The 10,549-nt window shown below is 41.3% G+C and overlaps 1 protein-coding gene across 16 annotated transcripts in view; it reads right to left on the minus strand.

The window, feature by feature from the left end:
• Nucleotides 1-10,549, minus strand: part of FOXP1 (forkhead box P1) — a 379,251-nt gene that overhangs the window by 27,080 nt on the left and 341,622 nt on the right. For all 16 annotated transcript variants that reach the window (XM_071756305.1, XM_071756320.1, XM_071756311.1 and 13 more), the window contains 2 exons: nucleotides 10,222-10,309; nucleotides 4,332-4,415 (listed from right to left, as the gene is read on the minus strand). In XM_071756305.1, coding sequence (XP_071612406.1) covers nucleotides 4,332-4,415; nucleotides 10,222-10,309 — 172 coding nt within the window. The remainder of the gene's footprint in view (nucleotides 1-4,331; nucleotides 4,416-10,221; nucleotides 10,310-10,549) is intronic.

Genomic DNA, 10,549 nt, shown 5'->3' on the forward strand with positions numbered 1-10,549 from the left:
ACTGGAGCTAAGGATTTATCTGCAAAGAGTTCCTGGGACTGAAACAAAGGAGCAGCAACTCCTTTTCTTGACACTGAAGGAGGGAGAGCAAGCTAATGGTGGGTCTAAAACTTGGTGGAAATGCTGTGTCTTCCTCTCTCATTTCAGCCTGGACACATGAGTGTATTAGATGCAGAGCCTGGCAGGCAGCAATCACTTAGCAGGTGTTGTTATTGGCAGGAATACTGAGGAAACTGAAGCCGAGGAGTGAGACTTAATGAAAACCAGTATATAAAAACAGCTTTTGTTGTGCTTGTGAATCTCTCTTTATTGCTGCATATCGTTATTTTTTCTAACTATAAAGTATGGCTACAGCAGCTAAAATGCTCAGTCATTACCTCAACAGTTAAAAGACTTTTTTTTTTTTTTTTTTTTTTTTTAATGCTTTGTTATTACAGTTGCTAAAAACAGTATTTCATAACAATCCTAACTGCTATGGTTAGGGTAAAAAAAATACATTAAAGAAGGGACATCTAGCAGTGCATTTTATTTAGAGTGCCAAAAGTTTTTTTAAAAGTTTTCTGTCTATTTTTAAAGGATGGATATAACACCTAGTGTGCAGAATTACTTGTTGGTTGATGCTTTTTCCTTTTCCTTCCCTTCCTATGAACTTCAGTATTTGTTAATCCCCCGAAAGAAAATAGATTTCCACTTCAGCCTCTCATATTGATCACAAACACCAATGAAAATAGCACATAGGGGATGGTATCTTAATAGCAAAACCAGAATTGTAACTCTTGAGTAATTGTTGTTCTGCCTTTTGTGTTGTGGTTGTTCTTTTTCGTTTTTATCTTGAAAAAAAAATCATCTCACAAAATACATCACAGTGTATTCCTTCACAGCCAGCTTTGTTCCCAACTTTATTCTGGCATTTTAGTCTCACCAACACATGTAGCAGCAAGAGGAACAACTTTATATGCTCTACATGCTAAGTTGTGAGATACATCCATCCATTTTCTTTAAGGTGCTGCATCATTAGGCACTATAAAGCTGGACATTTCTGAAGAAGCTCCAGCTCCTGGCATGGTCTCCTACCCCAGCCTGCCCATCAGCAAGCTCCTTTTCATTCAAGTATCTACCTACCTGCCAAAACTTTAGGCCACACATCACTACATTACCTAAGAACATGCTTAAATCTCACCAGCTTTCAAAGAACTAAAGATGCCTTGGGGGGGACTGGTGTGGTGAAACACAAGGACCACTCCACTGCTCTTCCCAAGGTCACATTTACTGCAGGGAGCTAAAGCCACCTGAAGGTGGGGATGTGATGGATGGCCATGGATAGACTGGATAAGCAACCCTTGACCAAGGATGGGTGAGTTTGGGATCAATGCTCAACCACCAAGAACCTGGCTTTGGCCTAATTGGACCAAACCCACCCAAAAAACCAAACATGGTAGCAATGGTCAGTGTGGATCACAAGTGGCACATGGTCAACAGTCACCAATTTTATCCACCAGTAGTGAAATCATTTAAAAACAAGAATTAAGATCCTTTCAGCAGAATAAAAACGTTTCCTCTGTGATGAAAAGGCTGAAATTTTAAATCCTAATTCACTGTTCTGTTTGGATTTGCAGGCATTCTCTCCTTTAAAATCACCAATGCACCGTAAAATATTAATTCTATCATACACCTTGCATTAGTTATGTTGGAAAAAAAAAAAATTAATTACTGCACGTTAAGAATACTTTGCACTGCAATAATGGTCATCAGATCTTTTTACCAAAGTCTTATCCCACTGAGTTAAAAGGACTAGGGTCTAGCACAGTCTATGCAATGCCTGTGTATTTTTTTCACTAGGAAAGCACAATTTATGCAAAACACTATACTTCTACATTTTATAATTAATTTTCAAATGCTTCACCTATACATATTTTAATAATTTCTGATTTATCAGATGGTATCTATAATAATTTTTTCTATATTTCAATAAATGAAAAGAAGGCAGTTTCAATCCAACAACAGAGTGCCATACAATATATGCCTGTCAGGCACCAATTTTTACTTCTAACATGTAAGTTAAAGGATAAGGAATTTATAATGCTGCCTGTGAACGAAACCACTTTTCATACACAAATGTGATCTTTTTTTTTCCAAAGGGTAATACAACAGTACATTTACATAAACTAATCCAAACAATCTATGTATTTGACAATGGCAAACCTCACACAGACTGCCTATTGTTGGTTTACATCTTGGAGTTCTTTATGTTGGCTTGTAACACTGCTCTAGCTGTCAAAGGTTTGACTTGGACTCTAAATAAATGGTTATAGAAGTGCTGTGCAGCGATATTGGACTTCTTTGCAAAAGAAAACCTGCTGTGTATGAATTCAAAAGCTATTAATTTTTCAGTCAAAAATATTCATGCCTATTTCTTTTAATAAAGAAACACTGTGCTGAGCAACTGAGAGATAATGTTGACTAGTGGTACAGAATTTTCAATAGAGCAGTTAAAAATAAATTTAGTAGGAGGTCCCCAACAAAGCTATAATTTTCCAGAATGTAAAACATTTTTAATACTAATCAAGACAGCCCTTTTCCCCTTGCGTTCACTTTTTTTTTCCTTTTTTTTTTTTTCTTTTTTTTTTACCCCTCCACTGTTTTACCCCGTTTATTAGCCATTAACACTAATCTTCCTGGTGACACCTCCTTGTATCTCCCCAGCCTACAACATCCCCACCAAAGCCACCTGCCCTCTGTGGCTCAGCATTGATCACGAGCTGCCTTGCCTAACGCTCCTCACCTTATGATTTCCTCCCTTTAGTTTTTAATCCTTCCTCCTGAGGGGCACTGCTGTTATGAAAGGCCTCAAGGCAGAGTGCTTTGAGACTCCCAGATTATTCCGCTGTTTTAATTTTTAATCCAGTAAGAGCTATAGAAACCAAGCCTCCTCCCCATTCTGTTTGGTCTACGTGGCTTTGCCAACAACGCGCCGAAGCGTTTGCATTCAGGCTGAGATGGATGGGAGAAACTATCTATAAAAATGCTATTTTTATAGACAGTGTAAGCACTTTCTACTCTAGATGGCTGGCATCCACTGGTATCAAGCAATTTTCAGCATCTCAACAGCTTAAATGGAAGAGTTCATACCTACCACTCAACTCTCTCCAAGAAGGCACCTGAAATTTCCCGTGGACTTTGACATCTGCTCCAGCATCACTGAATAGCTTGCAATTTTCTGTCTAGTAGCCTCCCTATGCACTTCTGCAGCCATTTGTTTCCAACTACATGGAAACTGAGAAATCCTTTTCTAGTAAAAATGGGTGCGCGAAGTGTTTAATGATTTTATGTTCTCTATCTCTGTAATGTGTTCTGTTTCAGACATTAATTTTGTCTACCAACTGCATCTTGGCAGGCTACCATATTTGCTGGGTTAATAGTCTGACTCCTTTTTATTTCTATCACCATAAATCACACATATATGGGTGTGTGTTTGCTTTATTTATAGAAAAAAAATCAGTCAAAACAGATAAACCAATACTTTGTCATTATGCTGCATCATTGCATATTGATTAAAATTGCTGGTACTAACTATAGATTGTCAACGCTCAATTAATTTTCACACAATGACTCAAAGCAAAATCAAATAAAGCCAGTGTACCTTTAAATCTTACAAATCTTAAAATCAAGAAGCAAAGCACTCTCTCCATTTTGAATAATCATTGGAAGCACTGAGGAACATTTTCAGTGTTAAGAGGCTGGGAGAAAACAATGGCCCAGAGTCACTTTGGTCAGGGAACGAGATGGTGGATCTGCCAGGGTTTGGGAGTACCCAGGAGTTTTCTTGGGCTGCAAAGCTGCTTGCCTCCCCCAAGCCTCCTGTTTCAAAGAGCAATCTGGGGCAGAAAAGGTTTCCTTTCTCAGTTTCAACAGTGTAAAACCTGATACCTGGTAACTGCGATTATCATCAAAACGTGCAGCTTGACTCTTCTACTGTAAATGTCTCTCAGACTGGGAGAAAGCAAAATAAATATACTAAATATAATTTAATTACATCTCCTTCCTAACACTTCCTAAGATTTCACACCAGTCAGGCTGATGCAAAGCGACTTCCAGGCTAGTACCTGAGGCCAGAAAAAGACCAATACATCAGCTTTAGAGCAAACCTTCTTTCAAACCCCCTGAAGTGATGGGGAAGAGGAAACCTGGGTGCCTGGGGTGGTGCCTCTTGCAAAGCAGCACCTTGCATCTCTGACACCAGTGCTGAAGCAGGCCATGAGAGAGGAAAAGCAGGAAAGAGAAGTTTCTTGTGAGGTTTTTTTTTTTTGCTGGTGGCACAGTTGGGTACTTACGGGCTGAGGGGTGGCTTTTGGTTCAGTTGACTTCACGTGCAGGTGTGTCATCATGGCTTGCAGGCGCTCTTTATCTTTTGCAAGCTGAAAGGGGAGAAAAAAAAACAAAACAAAACACCACCCCGTTACTCGTATGACTAAAACCCAGCCTCTGCTTCTTCCTAATTAAAACAGCTGGCACCGAGGCACGAGACAGAAAGAGTTTTATTGCTGAGCAGTTTGGAAATTGTATATGGTCTGGTTGTGAGGTAAAGCTAAGGCCTGGTGCTGGGTGTCACTCTTTCCCAAAGCAAAATGCATTAGCCCTCGAGTGAGAAGAGCTAGACCTGCTGGCACCAAGAGCTTCACTCTAGCCATGACAGCTAAAAGACACCAGTGAATCATGTTTATTAACCAGCCCCACTCCAGCTCAGCAGAAAGCAAGGGAGGGAGCAGCTCCGAGATGCTTTTGCCTCCTTTCAGCCCCAAAACCAAGTGGCACAAAGACAGAATGGCTTTTATGTCACCTACAGCTCTGTGGCATGTGCAGTGAGCACAGACAGTGGTGGTTAAACCACATGAGGCAGCTCCTTGGGGCCTCAGCTCTAAAAAAAACCCTTGCTTTCACTTGAGAAGGTGGCACAGCCCCTCGGGGGGTCACCCTGGGCTGGGAAACTGAGCAGAGCATCCTGAGTCAGGGGCAGGAGCAGCATCTCTTTGGCATGCACCGAAGGGTGGGAAAGGCCAACGGTGTCAGGAATAGCCCCAGAGCTCTCAGGGCACTCAACACAACAGGACCAATGCTTTCACCTTTTCTCATCAGTCCCATCATGGCCAAGAGTTGGGGCAAAGCTCTGGATGCCTCTTGCATTTTTTTGATTGAGATTTGTACCCAGGGGGATCACACTGTATGCCTCCTGGGCCAGGACAGCTTCCCAGTGCATTTCAACACACTGGCCAGGCACTAAATCTCACTATTTTTGGAAGCAAGAATTTTTTTGTATGTGCGAATAGGACTTCTTCCAGCTGCTCTTCAAAAAAAACACAGTGGAAAGATATTAAGAAATAATGGTAATGAAAAAAGGCGTGTTATTAACCTACATGCCCAAAATAAAGGCTCTTGTTTCCAGCGAGACTTGGATCAGGTTCTTAAGAATGACCATTTTTGCAGAGCTGTGTTTTTGCTTTAGACAAGTCTGATTCCTGGTGCCAAGAGGAGAACTGTGCTCACATTCCAGCAGAACTTTAAACAACCTGCCCACCTTATCACCATCATCTGTTTGCAGCAGTAAAGTTGGGCTAAGTATATATAAAAGGAGACTTGGCCATAAATCCCCATTCATAACCTTACAGTCAAGGTTGCCCTGCTCTTCGCAAGGAGAGGGGTTTCTGACCATGCCAGAAAGGCATCACGATGGGATAAAACTTGGCACACGGGTTTCCAAGACAGGAATTAAATAAAGGAAAAAACAGTGTCACGACTGTGTCCTCTGGAAGTGCAAAAGCAAAAATCACTGGGTTTTTCAAACAGCTGCTCTTTTCTTGGTCAAAAATCTCAACGGCAAGACAGAAATCCTGACACCTCCGGCAGATCTCTTGCAATCTCATCACCAGATCTGTGCTGGACTTCACAGAAGAGCCGAAGGGCAGCAATGGGCTCTTATCATAGTGCTGCAGCAGGAACTTGTCTCTCTGAGAGTCCTCTGAGGACCTCTTCAGAGAAAGAAGAGGTCTCACCCTCAGCTGCCGCGCTTCACGCAAAACAAATTAAACCTGAGCAAGAGCTGTATCCTCAGCACAGTTCTGTTGTAAAATCTCCCACTCAGAGCTGGGCACCCGGGCTGCTTGGAGGGGTCATCTGTGCATTACATTCTGGTCTGCAGGCTACTGCAGAAGAACAACATCTTCTAGCCAAAATAAATAAAAGGCAGGCACCTGAAAGCTTCCTGCCTGCACCCGAGGCAGCGGGAGGGAAAGGCAGCCGGGCAGCACGGGGCAAACACCCTGCAGAGCTTCCCCCAGGTCCCTTGGAGCAGGGCACCTCCTCTGGCTGGCCAGGCTCCTTGTTTGTAGTGTTTTCACTCATCATCTTAGCAATGCTTTTAACGCTGTTACTGCTGGATGGAGGTTATTAAAGATCCTCTCGACATTTCAGGCAGACACATGCTAGCATTCTGTCATAGTCTAGGAATTCAAACACTCACTCAGTTAAAGGCAGGAGTTTAAATTATGAAAAATAGAGGTCTCTCGGTTTCAAAGCACTGAAGAGAAGTAAAAAAAAAAAAAAAAAAAATATCTGAAGAATTTCTTTAAACTGTTTTTCCCTTAGGTCAGGAGGCAGCAGTGATAGAAAACTAGGATGTCACTGGTAGACCCTTGGTCAGTGGGGTCATTTGAAAGAAGGCACAAGAGCTTGCTTGGCTGCCAATGGGAGCAAATTTTCACTGGTGGCACTCATTGGAGTGAAGATGGTCCAGAAATGGGGATTATTAGTAAACAGGCAGGAAAATGCTCTTGATCTCCTGAAAGTGCTGTTGGGCAAGGACTGTTCTACCATGGTCGAAAGGATCTGCTCTGTACAGGAGGTCCGAGGACCATACCACAGTCTCATCTGAAGCTTCATTCTTTTTTCCTATAACCATCTGGAAAGCTCTGCAAGGTGACAGTTTTTAGAGGGCCACCCAGTTCTCCATAACCAGCCTGATTTTGTGAGGATGACCTCACCCCTGTGGGTACAACCATGATGTAGGGGTCATCCAGAGCATGATATGTGCTTTGCCAACTTAGACACCAAGACATGTGCCCTGCCTTGGAGAGGTTAAATCCTAAAACTACACAGGTAGGAAAGGCAGGAGAGGGAAGGCACAGAAAGCACAGGCCAAGAGGGGCTCAAGCTGAGGGGACATCATGGGAGCCCGGCAACCAAGAAGCAAGATAAAAGACACAGAGGATGGAGAAACTGCACAGAAGGAAAACCAGACAGAAAATGATGGCAAGGAGCAGGAATGTGAAAATGGAAACCCAGGGAGGGCACTTGACACGAGCAACACAGGATGGACACATCAACAGGAAGGGGAGTTCACTTCAGCAGCAGGATTTTGAGGACCAAGGACAAAGGGAAGGAAACCAGGCACAGGCCATGCAAGAAACAACCAAGACGTAGCCTCTTCCCATACTCTAGGCACCTAGTCAGGTTAGAAAGGTTTAAGATCTACTTTTCAGGAGTGTCAATGGATGCTTTAGGAAAACAGGCCCATGCAGTGCTTTCACTAAGCTGAAAATGGTCAGCTGTCTTCATGCTCCCACTAGGAGACACTTTTTTAAACTTATCATAGCCTTGTTGTCTTCCTGAAATGTTTTTCCACTCCAAGGTGGTGCTGCAAAATGGATGTCCTGTTCCAACTAAGAACTAGCTATGGATATGTTCCTGTGTTTGTGTTTTACCCAGCAGCCCAATTCTCACTATTTATAATGGCAACAAATGATCATGTCAAGATGGTTTAAACAAAGTGAAATATGAGCAGATCTCTACCTTGTCTGTGATATTTTAAGTATGTTTGTGATGGAAATGCTAAGACCAAAGCTTTAAGATACTTCTGCAAAGGGGCATTTGCAATCAAACATGAAACAGATCAGGCCTGTTTTTTCCAAGAAAAAATTTAAAAATTACTTTAAGACACTACACTTATCTTTCTCTGTGACACCAAAAAAAACTACTGTGCATAAAATAAGTAATGAGAGATAAAGTAATAAATAATAATAAGTAATAAAGAGAAAAAAGCTTGCATTTGGGTCCATTTCGCACAAAACCTGAAGCACATCCCTCACATGAGATGAATTTGTTAAATTCTAGCCCTGTATTGATGGGGCTGAACATGCATGACATGGTGCTCAGTTAGCTCTTCCCATGCTGTTTGTTGGACCCTGAACTTGAAGGCAAAGCCTCTCAGTGCTGAGCACTTTGGGTCAAAGTAGGAAAAGCTCCAGCTCCCTCTCCTACCAAACTCACAAACTCAGTTGGCCAGAGGGCTTCTTGTCCCCACTCTGTGGCAACTGCTCCATTGCAGGAGTATCATCAGCTCAGTGGTCTTTGACTAAAACTGCTCCTGCTCTAGCACATTGGGCACTGCAGACCATGCTCTTGAAAACCCTACTATTGGGCCAGACTTTTGTTTTTTTGTTTTTTTTAAAGTCTCAGAGAACTGATACTCTGGATGAAAAGAGAAGGAGAAGAGGGGGACTTAGAGGTACAACTCAGAGGCAGGACCCTCCTCTTCCACCTATCTTTGCTGGCTCATGCATAGACAGTCTCACTCCATTAGCTAAATAAAGCCTCCAGATCATCCTATCTACTGGGCTAATATGATTTCTAAAAACAAACCTGGAGCTTTCTGGCCCTCACATAACTTTGGGATGATGTTCTTGTCTTAGAGACTTCATGCTGCCTTCCTATGTAGTGACTCTAAGATGGGAGTCATTCCCCAGCCCTGAACATGTGTGAAGTTGTAACTATTAGTCACTTATAACAATTAGTAGAATTTACTGCTGATAAATCTTTAAAAATCATTGTCAGGTGTTTATAGACATGTGGTAACCAATCATCTCTGTCCTGTCCAACCATTAACACAGGGCATCCTCCTGTAGTTCCAGGCACAGCCATTCCCAGTGACTGGAGGAACAAGGGATTGATGCTGTTCAAACTGCCCGACAACAAGACAAACCTAGATTTACCTTCAGCCTGAATATTGCTGCATCTTTGCAAAAGATTATCTCATATCTCAGATTCCCAGGAAGACTGAAGATTATTTTTATTTTCTAATTCCCGAGAAACTTTTTAAAGGAACAGACCATTTCTCACAACATTTTCTGCAGGAGTCTGATATTTATGGCTGGTGGTTCAATTTTTATAAGCCTTGTGTTAAAATAGTTTATATTGCTTCAGCTAATAGTGAAAGGGTGTCATGGCCAGTGTGTTCCTGAAAGTAAAATTTAGGAAATATCTACGAAAGAAAAAGGGCAATTTGTAAGATAAGAAGATAAAAGGCATTTTTTAAATGCTTATCTTGAAAAGTAACAACAAGAAATTTAAGTGTGTTTTTGCTGATTTTTCTCTCCAACTATTTGAAGCTATAAATGACTTAACTCAGTAAAATTCCAAATGTAATTATCTTCTGTACTTAGCCCAAGGCTTTCCATATATCTCTACACTGCTCTCTTGCATACAAAATAGGTTTTTTTCAATAGCTGGTAACTATATAATGTACAACATTGTTTTAATTTCCCCTTCTTTGCAAACCTCTTGCCTACACACAGACAGTGTCAGAGCTGCCCAGCCACAGCAGCGAGGTGCAGGGAGACAGAAAGGACTCAAAAGCATTTAGAAAGGCAATTACACAAACAGCTCATACTTTTGCATTCAATATATTCCAATTTACCCCCTTTTGAAAAAAAAAAAAAAATGGTTTGCTATCAAAAAATAATAATAGTAGTAGTAATAATAATAATACATGGAAAGTATTAGTGTATGAGAGAATACCAAACAAGCCAAGTCATGCAGCGTTTTGAAATAAACATCAACCATTTCCCCCGTGTTTCAACAACTCTAAATGAAGGGACCATACTCTGCTTGCCCTCCCTCCACCCCCCCCAGGTGAGTATAAAAAGCATTAGATACATATTGATGGATTTCCAATCAGTCAGCCTGTTTAAGTTTCCTATTTCTTTTCAAGTTACGGTTTAGAAAAGAGGAAATGAAGCTGCAGTTTCTTTTGACGGTTTTTTAAAACTACTCCAAGAAGGTTTTGAGAGCTGGTTTTCAATCACAGGGGGAAAAGCAGAACTCATTTTTTATCGCTGTCGAGAACTGGATTTGATTAATACTGAGGTAATATTAAAATAAATTTTATTTTACCTGTAGCTCTAACTGCTGTACAACCTGCATTTGTACTCTACATTGGGCTGTACTTCTATCATCCAGCGCATGCTCACTGTTGAGATGTCTGTAACAATACACAGAAAATCATTAAGTGAAATGGATAAACAAAAAGGAAGAACGTAGTTACCAGGATGAATAAGCAATCTGTATGTTATCCAGCAGGTCTTCATTAATATTTGAGATTTTTAAGAGAAAATTTTAACATTTTTTTTTCCTCTGGTGAGCTTTGGCTCGTGTATCTGCCCATCACTTCTTATACCTTAAGCACATTATTTTTTTTCAGAAGGCTCATTTGTATGGAAGA

This window comes from Heliangelus exortis, chromosome 12 (assembly GCF_036169615.1).
Source record: "Heliangelus exortis chromosome 12, bHelExo1.hap1, whole genome shotgun sequence".
NCBI classification, from domain to species: Eukaryota; Metazoa; Chordata; class Aves; order Apodiformes; family Trochilidae; genus Heliangelus; species Heliangelus exortis.